Here is a 13152-nt window from a genome sequence, read left to right on the forward strand (position 1 = left end):
TGTTATAAAACATTTCCATAAATTGGGGCAAAGAAACATGACATACAAAATAAAAAAGTCATGTACATACAGTGTACTAATGCTCAATAGCAATATGTTTGGTCAAAAAGAAGTTGTGTTACTATAGTTTAGATTTCAGTGTAAATCACTTGTAAATGGGATATGTAAGATTAGCACAATTTACAGACTTTTTTGTATTTCAGAATACATCCATGCCACCTGCTTTTTGACATTACTGCTGTGGACAGATTTTCAGCAATGCAGGTATTGCCATGTTATGTATTACTGGAGGCAATAAGTTTGGAAATAAACCAGACTTTTGTCAAGGTTTCCCTGAAATAAATTGCCAGTATGTTTCTTGCTCTTTGATATTAACATTTGCTTGTTATGACATCATGATCAGTGTTTATTTCAATAGCTCATTGATGAACTGTTTCTTTCCGAATTGAATTTCTTTCATGCCGTTTTTGTTGCGGCTTTGAGATAATATCAATTTCTTATAAAACTGCTGACCTTCATTGGTCTTTGTACTGTATTGTGCATCTATTCTCACATTTTGTTTGCTCTTTTAAGCAAACATTGCATTAATTGCAAACAAGTATCACAACTTACTACACATGATGCAGAATTATGTTTCATTTAGTATGCATATGATTTTTAGCTTATGAACATGAAAAACATCTACTTAAACAATCACAGCAACACAATGAGATCCCTATCTAAAGAAATATTGCTACTTTTCATTCATTCATACTGTCAATCATTCATGAATATATTCATTTACTTGAAGTTAATACATTGAAAAAATTGCATCTCAACTCTGATGGCAAAAGCAATAAAAAGTGAGCAGGGGGATTGAGATAAGTACCTTTTCCCTTTATGCATTAAAGAAAAAACATAAATACACTCAAAATGCCTTAAAGGGTACACCAGATTGGCACCAAAAATATTATTTTCTGTAGCGAATCTCGGTACAATTGTTTCATAAAATTTGACCAAAACATTCAATCTGTGAGAGTGCAGCTTTAATAAATTAAAACACTAATTTATTGTTTATTTAATATAGCCATCCTGGAAGCCACAGAGGTATTTTCAAGGACAAGAACCAATGCTGATCAAAACATGGTCTAGTGATGGAATTCCATACCGGTTCTTAGCAAGGATTTTTTAGAAAGGAATATTGTCTGCAAGTAAGAAAGATTTCTAAGAAAGTCTGGTTTAAAGGCTTTCAAAATGAATCTGGGTACTCGATTAGTAAAGATTAACATTTGAGTTGTTGAAAAAATTATTGCAAATCGTCCAAAAGACTATATATTTAATATTTTTTGTATATTTTTATTTGGAATTAATTAACTTTTCTGCACATTTATCGCATTAATGCACCAGTCAGTTGTAACCTTGGACCCGCCAGGTCCAGTGGTAAACCGGGGATAGCCGGGGAAAAGGGCTGTGTTTTTACCATTCAGGTGACACTGCAGTGCTGGGTGAATGCGGTGGTTTTGTCTTGGTGCAAAATATAGCAGTGCGGGGGGCATTTGGTGGGTATTTTAACATCATTTCTTCCCTGCACGGCAGGGAGTTTACCCTGGGTTGGCTGGACTGAAAGTCCCCGCTATTCCCCGGGCTTGAGTGGTGTTTACAATTGACTGGAGCATAATTCCTACATAAAAGGTTATGTATGTCTCAAATGAGTGTTTACAGGCATTTTTCATACTTTTACAGTAGAAGAAGATAGTCTTATTCTATGTCAAACATTGATTTTGTGTCTTGCTTGCAGAATATGATGTGCCAATAAGCTCCAGTTTGCTGCGGCTTTTCGCCCATGGCAGTGGTCCTGCAATCTAGATCCAGGAGTTGCAGCTCTGAATCTAATATTTCAGAATGAAGATATAAGTTAACTTTGTAGTACTTGTTTGTGTGTAAATGATTCCAAAGAGTGAGATTTATACTAATCAGGTGTAAATAAGCAACTTATAGACACTGGTTAAGAGCTGTAATCTTAATTTTAAGGCAAATCTAGCCTTCAAAACAAATTCTTTAAGCAATTTTTTTTAAACTTAGCATAATTATGGTATCACTGCATTTTCTACATTATGTAGCCATCTCATACATGAAAACACTAGCAGTTGTCATGAATCTTTCAGTTTTGGTGTTTTTTACCATTTCCTTTGCTTCGCCATTTGTCCCTGGAAGCATTTCAGTTTGGCTCTATGTCATTTTTTATATAAACACTAAGCTGATAAAGTGGAAAAAATCTTATTTTGCTTTGAAAAAATCTTAATAGAGTAGGCAGGCCATTTGTATGGTGCTGTATTATATATATATATAAACTTTACTTGGTCAGATTAATCCAATGCATGAGGAAATAATGGCTCTTTAAAAGTTTGTGGCTTACCGATTGATGGAAATGGCCATTTCTGCTTTTTATGAAAACACCACTGTGCTTATACTCATTTTAAAAGTGTTTAATGTATCATTGCCAAACTTTCAGTATGTGTTGCATACAGCCTGAAATTGAACTATAGGAGTTTTGAAGTCTGTTTTTGCAAAAATATTATATGAAAATACTGTTTTGAAGAGATACATTGTAAGCTTGGTTAGTGTCTATATGAAACATATAGTTAGAATAACTGTGGTCTTAGGCCATATTTACATATTTTTAACAACGGTGACTTCATTTGTTAGTGTGACAGTCTCTTCATCTGCGTCAATGTAAACAAATTGACCCTTGTTTATTATATTCTGAGTTTAAAATAGGTGTTAATCTGTTTCAGATCGGAATTCATCACTATAGTACCGTATTCACCAGTAAGGTTTTATCCAGGATACCAGAGTGGCATCTGGGATTGATCTCTTCAGTAAGTTGGATTCACCAGTAACGTTTTATCCAGGATACCAGAGTGGCATCAGGATTTGATCACTTCAGTACTGTATTCACCAGTAACATTTCATCCAAGATACCAGAGTTGGCATATTGGACGATCACTTCAGTACCCTATACCAGAGTGCATTATGCATCTTGGATCAATGACTTCAGTACTGTAATCATCATAAACAATTGAAATAAGAGACGAGAATTGCATATGTATCAAATGCAGAGAAATGTGTCAATTTTCTTGGAGAGTATTCCCCTATCAATAGATCAATACATCATGAATAGTTTATTACAGTCATCTTGTCAGTAGGCTGCTAAACTCTTGCTGGGGGGGGGGGGGGCAATTTACTATGTCTAAAATACAGTGACATTGTTAAAATTAAAACAAAGCCTAATATGTTATGAACAATTAAGTGTATTGGCAAAGTATATACTTTTTGTAGTTTTTAACTCAATGTGCTAATGTAAGCATAATTATAATACATTTTTGTTCTGATAATGTTGTGAACAGTTAAATTGCTTTGTTGTGCATATATTACAAGTTTTCAACATAAATATATATGTATCAATAACAAGAACTAATGTTTTGTTGAATAATCTATGTGCTTGTTTTTAGCTCACCTGAGCACAAAGTGCTCAAGGTGAGCAATTGTGATCGCCCTGTGTCCGTCATCCGTCGTAGTCGTCCGTTGTCGTCCGTCGTCAACAAATTGACTGTTAACACTCCAGAGGTCACAGTTTGGCAATATCTTAATGAAACTTGGTCAGAATGTTACTCTCAATAACATCTTGGACGAGTTCGATATTGGGTCAGCTGGGGTTTAAAACTAGGTCACCCGGTTAAATTAAAGGAAAAGCTTGTTAACACTATAGAAGTCACATTTATGACTGTATCTTCAGGAAACTTGGTCAGAATGTTAATATTGATATTCTCTAGGTCAAGTTCGAATCTGGGTCAAGTGTGGTCAAAAACTCGGTCACCTGGTCAAATTGAAGGAAAAGCTTGTTAATACTCTAGGCCCCAATTTCTCGAAACTTCTTAAGCTTAACAGGCTTAAGTAGCTTTTAATATTTCAATTACTCAAAATACATACTTGAATGGAATTTTGATAAATGAAAAATGGTTTAATTTAACTAACATATAGATAATTCCTATCTAAAGTATAAAAACTCTTAAAGAAGTAAATATTATCCAAATTATTGAAAACCAGAAATAGTGAGTTTAGCTTAATCCGGTTATAAGGGACTTAAGAAGTTTCGAGAAATTGAGGCCTGAGGTCTCATTTACGACTGTATCTTCCTGAAAGTTGATCAGAATGTTTATATTGATTAGCTCTAGGCCAAATTCGATCTTGGTCATGTGCAGTCAAAAACTAGGTCACCAGGTCAAGTAATAGAAAAAGCATGTTAACACTCTAGAGGCCACATTTATGACCATATGTTCATGGAACTTGATCAGATTGTTATTCTTGATGATCTGTATTGGATTAGATGAGCGATACAGGGCCTTCAGGGTCCTCTTGTTTTTTTAACTGTGATAGATGTATAATTCAGTTAAAAGACTCATACTTTAAATAATTTAGTATTTTCATACTTTCTGCATACATCGTTATATTTAATGATGGAATGGTGCTAACAACACCAACTACAGGGAATTTATATTCATTTCACACTGCTGAGGTGGTCAAACCATTTTTCCAGGTTATTTGCAGAACCTTAAAAATCTAAAATATACACAATGCTGTTTTACATATTAAAATAGTTTAGTACAGGTTAATTGTCAGATAACTGTAATCAGTTTTAAGTAAACTTAATCTGTTCCGTTTACCTTCTTAAGTTTAAAGTAGGAATCATTTATTTGTACTGTAAATGCTTGTATAATATTCAGTATTAGGTAAATTAATATACTTGTGTTTGTTATTATGAGTTTTTTTAAACATTAAAATATTAAATTTGCTTTGCATTGCCTTAACCTTACTTGTTATGCACCTTAATAATCAAATTGGTGTAGTCAAAGTCATAGTATGTCATATAAAATGAGATTTGCCTTTGACACTTGTTTACCTAAGAAAATGTACTGCATTAGCAGTTTCTGCAGTTGATAACATACCTAGAGCCCGTCTAAGGCAGTGGTATCCCGAGTTTTTCTGAAAGTTTATGAAAGTTTAATCAGTATATATATATATATTTATGTCCTTATAATATAAATCTATAACTTTTAAGTAGTTCTACTCTATATATATAATATATCAAAATATGTCAAATCCTGACGTTTTATGATTATGATATTCGAGAATTTAAGAGTTTACAGATATATATATATATTATATATCAAAGCTCTATGGTAGCTGCATAAGATAAAAAAAATTCTTAATACTATTTAAGCTGTAGCGACCTTGCCTGGACTCCAACAACAAAGTACCTTAAGGTTAGCATTTAGCTTCGTGCACATTTTAACTCATTTAAAAGTAATTTTTCAAGCGACTATGTACGTCCACTATATTTCACAATTTCATTATACATAACTAGGTATACATACCGGACAATTATTTACCTTTTTCTTAGGCAACAACGGACCATGTACTTTTTCACCTGCTTTGTCATATACCAACTGGAATTATATTGCATTAAGCACATTAAGTGCATGTCATGATTCTCTGTGTACACATTTACTCTCTAATTTCAATACAGTATGGACTTGAATTAAATTTGTTTTGAAAAATTCGGTATAACACTAAATATTTGCTTACATTTCAATCGGAGTGCTCAAGCTTTGCAAAATCAACACAAACTAAACGTTTAATATTTTGCAGATGTTGTCTATATTACGTGAAGTTGGTTTATCATTCTATATTATTTGTGATTTCTTACAATTAAATGTCTTATATTGATGTTGGGCTTTGATTAGGGGTATATATATATATATATATATATATATATATATATATATATTACGTTATTATAGGTATGAGGTTGTGTTCACATAGACAAGTTCAAAACCCCAATGAACGCCTGTTTCTCTGACCGTCCAAGGTGATGACCCGAAGAATTATTAATGAAGATATTTTTTATTCATGTGCGTTGATGACCCGAAGATGTATTGATAAAGATATGATATCATTTATATGTGATCTTTCTGTGCTATTTTTACGTAATTACGTAGGCCTTGTGGTTTCCATTGCATTTTTATGTAGCCACAACTGAAGTAGTATGCGTCTTTTATAAGGACATAAGAAAACTACTTGCATACCCATTAAGAAATCGCTTCAAACGGAGTATCTTAGGTAAATCAGTAAATACAGTCGTCATATTCAGAACGACAAACAATTCAATCAATAGAAAATTAAAGATTTATTAAGATCGTGAATCATATGCCATTCTATGCATATAGCATTCCGATTCGTTTGCGTGTGATTGAATATACAGACGGAAAATCTATATTGTATTATATTCCCTACAAATACTGATTTTGTTCGAAGCATTAGCCGTGCTTTTAGCGCATGGAAACAAACGTATCCAATATATCGAAAAGATCGCATTAAATATCAGGAGCTTACACATAACATCACAAAGTAATACTTACAAGCTAAATGAATGTAGCATAGATAATGAAGTGATCATTTGGACGTACTAATTTTATCTCAGGTTATTATTATACTATGTTTTACATTATATAAGTTAATCGCGTTTTACCACAAATTTTCTGGACACATCTTTGGTTGTCAGTTCCGGAACTTCTTCCCATTTGGCACTTCTAACTTCCAAAATCGAGCTAAAAAACACCATACTTTATACAACCAACCATAGGTTATGGCATAAAGTGATCCATGAAGAAATTCTATTTGGTTCAAGCTAAACATGTGCTTTTGTGAGGGCATCGGGACTTTGGACTCTCCAGATACTATGATGGCTGAATTCTGCAATTTTGTATGTTCGTACTTTCACGGTGAAAATACGATAGATAATACGCCAGGAGCGAGGCGAAATAAGACAGATTTTTGTTTCATCTTTTCGACCTACCATATTGACGTACTTTCAAATTTTTGTACCGCAATTTGAAATTAGTATCTGATACATTTCAAACTGTATATAAAATCAGTTGAAATTATAATATCAAATGATTTAACTTTCAGTTAATTGATTGTGAATTAATATGTTTAGGTAATTTAAGTTTCTGTTATATCATCTTCCATTTATCAATCAATTGTTCCAATGCTTTCACTTTATTGATTACCCGTATCAAATGTGTATATTAATATATTTTTCTTTTATTTATCATTTTGCTTCATTTATCTTGTATTTAGTATGAATATCTGTAATTTGTATCTCACAGAAACAATATCATTGTCATATTGATGCATTTGTTTTATAAGCAGATGTTGTCTGTCAATGCATTGTCGAGTTGATATAAATTTTATCGTATTTTATATTAAACATTTGCACATGGTAATTTTCAAAATATACATGTTGTTTTATTCTATGAACTAAAAATAAAAAACGGTTCATAAATAAAGGCATTTATGTTGAAATTAATATGTCTACAAATATAAACATATGTCCTATAACAAATGTAACTTTCATTATCAAAAAGACGCCAAGCGAGCCCCGAAGCGTGCATGTTGTTGTTGTTTTTTCAACAAAAAGAAATATACCAATTATAAAAACAAGAGTTAATGGCATTTGTTCTTGCAGCACATGTGCGATAGATCTCTACAAAAACATGTTCAAGGTTTTCTGTGGATATGTTTGAACTGTTTGAAGGTATGACCATGGTTCAAAAACGTGTACGACAAAGCCGATGCCGAAGAGCTAACAATAAATTAAAGGTGAGAATAGGTAAGATTTAATATCTAAAATCAAGGGGCATTTAGTATGATATGCAACTGGAGCTCATTATGATTACTGATTGAGATAATACTTTCTTAACGTTGAATAACCATATACCTAGAATACAAAGAAATTATTAAATTCAACAAACTCTAGTACTTTGATTAAATTTACAGGTCCCTAATGAGTCCACCAGAAGGATATGCAACTAAGTGTTTATTGAAATAATATATTTTTCGATGAAACAATCAAATTCGGACATGGAAATATTCTCTTATATGCATGCTTTTGTCTGCCTTCGGTAATGTATGTTTTTCACGATTTTCCGAAATATATAGGATAGTTTGTATAGAATACTATTAAAGTGAAAATATAATTGTTTTCTTTTGTTTCTTGTTGAACCTTTATTTTATTATATTAATTGTCATAAAAAGGTAGTTTAATGAGAGTTTACAAGAATGTTCTAACATTTTTTTCTATCGTTATATATTATCGCTCCAGGTGTATTTTATACTCAGTCTGAATGCCCCTTGTATTACTCACTAAATGTCAAGCTCAAATACTGGCGAAGCTTTCTGCTTTTTCTCAAGGCTTTCGAAGAAAGTCACGTAATGCAGGCTCACGACCACAAACAATTTATCCCAGCCAAACTTTGAAACATCCAACCAACCGTCCATGTGGATCTTGGATTCCTCTGTAAAAATGATACCATTAAAGGATAAGAGTTGTCAAGTGATACACGTATCCGCATCTCACTCAAGTGTAGGTCGGAGCCCCGTTAGGGAAACGTTCTATTAGTCACTCATTTTTTTGACTCAGAAACAAGACACGAAACTGATTTATATCAGATGATAGCTATCGAGCTCACACAAATCTAAAAATTAGCATAACAATTTGAAAATGTACCGATACAATCAACAAACAATTCATAGAATGATATAGTTTGCAATTCATGAGATTATATCGATTCGTGCCCATGTTGAAATCACAGTATGTCATATACTTATTTGAATCCTGGATGTTTGACCTTAAAATGAAAAATCTATGACTTTTACACATAACCTTATAGCTGATTTTTAGTAGCAGCTTTTATAGAAACACCTTAGTTCGTGCATGTCGACAACGCAGAAAACAACTACTATGTTGGCTAGTGGTTAGATAATTTAGAGAAAATGTTGTGTACTATTTTATCAAAAATCTGTCTTCGATTTGAGTTCAAAGGATAATGGCACGTATAGCATAACTTGAAATCTGTATTACCCACAAACACAGTGCACGTTATTCTTGCTTATTTACAATTATAGGTAGATATTTACGTGTGTATATGTATTGCGTATTATCTATGTACCCAAATAACTTACCAGATATCGATGTTTGACCTTTTAATTCTTCGATTTCACGTTCCTTTTCATCAAGTTTCATTTGTTGATATACGTTCTTCTGTTTCATGTCTCTTTCCATATGGTACATTTTACCTAACTTAAAAAATATAATTTAGTTTGACAGATTTAAGTTTTATACTTATTTTAAAAAACACTGTTAAATCAATCATGTGACTTCAAGTCCCTTTTCATCGAATACATTTCATACATATTCCTCATGTACACAGGGTAAATTAAACTGTACTGAAAACTGGTTTAAATTATATTCCAGGTTGATTAACGAGAATATCAGGCTTGAAAAATACACTGCATCTTCTTTTAACAAGGGAAGAAGCATTATATGTTTATTAAATATAATTATAAATTCAACTCAAATGGGATCTTTAGCTCGAAGATTGGGGAAATGGGCAAATTCCTGATATTGCTTAAGATAAAAAAAACCCATTACATGCGAATACAAAATTTAACTATAAAACAGTTATAAAAAACTGCAGTCAAGTTAATGTTACCGTGTACTGAAATATATTTAAATTTAACACAGTCAGAGCTCCATGGAGGATCCATGACAAAGTATCGATTCTATCAAAGTTTTAGAGTGGAACTAATGTTCTACTTGTTGCTTAAGTAATAGTGATACCGACACCAAAAGACAATTCCAAAGTATGTATTTCCAAATGCTTCCAACTCAAAATGTTGTATCACTACACGTCAATTCAAAAATACTTTACAGAGCTGAACTCCTCTCTTTCTAAGTTCAACAACAGAGACGTTGACCTTTTTGCCACTGACCCTAACTGCAATCCTGATGTACGTACGTATTAACATAAGTTTGCTAAATACAAAGTACCAACACCATTGTTATTATTATTATTATTATTATTATTATTTTTTTTATTATTATTATTATTATTATTATTATTATTATTAACTGAAGTTATTGAGCTGAAACAATTTTCACCTAGTTTTGTCGAACTTGCATCTTCGCGTGGGCTATCTAAACAACAACTTTCATTACTTTTCATCAATTCTAGCTTAAAGACACACATCTTATTACCAGGAGTTTTTGACAGCAAAATGTGGATAATACGTGAAATTGATGGAAATACGCAGTTAACGTTCTTGGAAGTATGTCCTTCGGTCGATATAGCAGCCTCAGTCCGACAGTTCTATCCGCAAACTTACGTTTGTCTTTTAATGACTTGTTTTATTTATTAAATTATCGACGAACAGGATGGCGGGGGATCAAATAGACCACTTTCAAGAATTCGTTTATTTGGGTATAACTACCACCATTATTGTTCTAAATTAAAAAATAATACTGTATATTGCATGAATACCTGTGGTCCATTATCATTCGTCGACTTAGTTGGTTTGCCCCCGTCAGACCTGCAAAAAATAAACACAGGTTTAAGTTGATAACATGTGATACGTTTAAAGCAAGAACGACCACTTTAGGAGTTTATTTCGCAAAATAAAAACCAACTTCAGTAATCGTGTCTTGCATTGTTTGCCTCCAACGCCTTCACCCGCTTTTGAAGACACGCCACTGTTGCCCATCCTATAAACGCATTGTTTAGATATTCTATTCAAGTATGATCGGTTTAATTCAAATGATAATTTGAGTTCAAATGAAGCTGTAAAATGATCAATTCATAAGCATTGTTGAAATTACACCAGGTTGCGCAATATTTCTTCCAGCGGTGTAATCAAATTTTACTAAAATGGGATATATTTCACCCTTAAAAAACTTAAAAAAGCATTAAGACATGGTAAGAATAGTAACATAGCGTCCATATTTTGCAAAAGGAAATATAGTTATTTGTATGTGTTTTGCATGTGCTTTATGATTTCATAACGTAACTTCGATGGTATACAAAGAAAGAAAGTACATGTATTGACCTTTGTCATAAACGAGTGAAATATGTATACATAAGGGATACCTAAAGCATCATTCTCTATGATCAGTTAATAGGTTTGTTTTGAAGAAAAATGGAAGTTGAATTTGAACGGTCCTGTCTAAAATAATAAAAGGTCGACAAAAAAAGATATTTAAAAAAGAAGGTTTATATCACATATAACAACCATAAGAATCGTTTGAAAGTTGACAACTTTTGCTGCACACAATAATTCAAAGATTCTTTAAAAAAGAAATAAAGACTAGAAAGAACGCTATCCGACGAAAAAAATATTTTCAATTAATAATATTTAGGTATAATCGATGATGTTATAAAATTGGTTAACAGATATATATATATATATTGAAACATAGTAATTCATTTTTACTACAACTAGCATTGAGGTCATTTCTATTTACCTCAAAGACGCAGCCTCTGCTTCCAAAACGTTTATCAAATGTAAACATCCATTTACTTCTTCTCTGAAAATTTAAACAGCACATTTTCATTGAATCTTAAGCTTTAAAAAATGTAATTAATATGAAAAATATTACGAGTATTTGTATTCGTGTCACGATGTGTATAATTAATATAAGTGTAAATGGGTGTTCGGCAAATAACCAAATTTGCTCGATAAGCCTCAAGGTCGTTGCAAATGCAAATGGCAATTTGTGAAGTCCGTTTCATCAAAATGACTGTTTTATTTATTTTTGAAACTCTTATTATCACCACAGCATTCCGTAAGACAAAGGTTTAAGGTAAAATGTAATGTACTCAAGTCTCGTTATCTCTCCCTCGGCAAATATTTGGACCTGCTTGAGTGTGTTTTCCTTCTTTTTAATCCGTTCCCTGAAAGGAAATGAGATCAGCAATGGTTGAGTTAAAACGGTTATTTGGGAGTGGTTTCTAAGCAAATAACAAATCAAAGCCACATTTACGGATCTTCTATTTTGTCTACATTCACACTAAAATTATTATCAATTATATTTATAATAAAGTATTTCTCAACGTTTGAATATTCTTTAGTCATTAAAAATTGATATGTAATGTTCGTCTCATATTTGTGAACTGTTCACTAGTCACATGTTATAGATTAGTGGGTATTTTTGTTATAATTTTAATGCAGTTTTGGTATATGTTTGTCTTATGATTTGTCCATTTGTTTAATAATTTAACTTATTTCATTTGTGAACAGGTCTTTTTTAATTTTGATCATGGGCCATTTGCTCTTAATTGAATATGTATTTACAAGCGGAAGTAATACCTATAATAGGCATACATAGAGAAAGATTTCATAGCTGATGTACTTAGAAAAGTATATTGAATTATACAGATACAGTTGTTAACATTGTGATATAGATAGACCTATTTATAAATATGCTCCGTCATACATGTATATATAAGCCATTGGATTATATTAATTTGATCAAGGGTCATATTGGCCTATCTCAAATATGTAGTGTGTTGTATATTGCTTTTGAATAAACTTTCCTCTTCTTCTATACAATATTCACATATGAAGGTACCAAATCTTATTAACTAACACAACTAAGTCAGATAAAGATAGATACGTTCTATACCTGAATAATGTGTCCATCGGTTTGGTCAAAGACAAGAACGCCATAGACATGATGTTGATATTCAAGTGTTATTAACCCGATGTTTCTATGACGATAGAGGTCGCTTCTGTATTTGTTTAGTATACTCATATATACGTTGATCATGTCAAAAATGGGTAAACTAGAGCTAAAACGTGTTTGATGAAAAGCCCAAGACACCACTTGGAAACAAAATAAGGGTTAAATGTTTTGCCTTGAAAGGAAAACATAAAGCATGTGTATTCTAACACTAGTCAAATTTCTGCTATTGCTACAACCTGAAATAAATGTATTGGTTTTCAGACAAGTCAAGGGCCATACCTCTTGTAGGACGAGTTGAAACGTCACACTCCTTGCAAGTGCACAATTTTCAATGCTGACCAATATCCATATGAAGTTACACGAGTATAGATGCAATAGCTTTGCAGCTATATGCAACATAATATTGTAAGCCATTTTCAATAAAAATCGATGTTCATAACTCCTGTTATACATGTAAATTGTCACTCAAAGGTTATAGACCACAATAAACCCATATATTCATGAATATCGTGAATTGACCGCTTTGCACGCAG

General features: G+C 32.2%; 1 protein-coding gene across 3 annotated transcripts in view; it reads right to left on the reverse strand.

Moving 5' to 3' along the window:
- LOC128243065 (rho-associated protein kinase 1-like) overlaps positions 1–13152 on the reverse strand; it is a 37213-nt gene that overhangs the window by 6171 nt on the left and 17890 nt on the right. For 2 of the 3 annotated variants that reach the window (XM_052960563.1, XM_052960562.1), the window contains 8 exons: positions 11754–11828; positions 11399–11461; positions 10422–10470; positions 9064–9181; positions 8246–8396; positions 6569–6647; positions 5415–5486; positions 4986–5022 (listed from right to left, as the gene is read on the reverse strand). In XM_052960563.1, the coding sequence (XP_052816523.1) occupies positions 4986–5022; positions 5415–5486; positions 6569–6647; positions 8246–8396; positions 9064–9181; positions 10422–10470; positions 11399–11461; positions 11754–11828 (644 nt within the window). The remainder of the gene's footprint in view (positions 1–4985; positions 5023–5414; positions 5487–6568; positions 6648–8245; positions 8397–9063; positions 9182–10421; positions 10471–11398; positions 11462–11753; positions 11829–13152) is intronic. The other variant, XM_052960561.1, reaches the window with a different exon arrangement.

Source organism: Mya arenaria, chromosome 8 (assembly GCF_026914265.1).
Source record: "Mya arenaria isolate MELC-2E11 chromosome 8, ASM2691426v1".
Taxonomy (NCBI): domain Eukaryota; kingdom Metazoa; phylum Mollusca; class Bivalvia; order Myida; family Myidae; genus Mya; species Mya arenaria.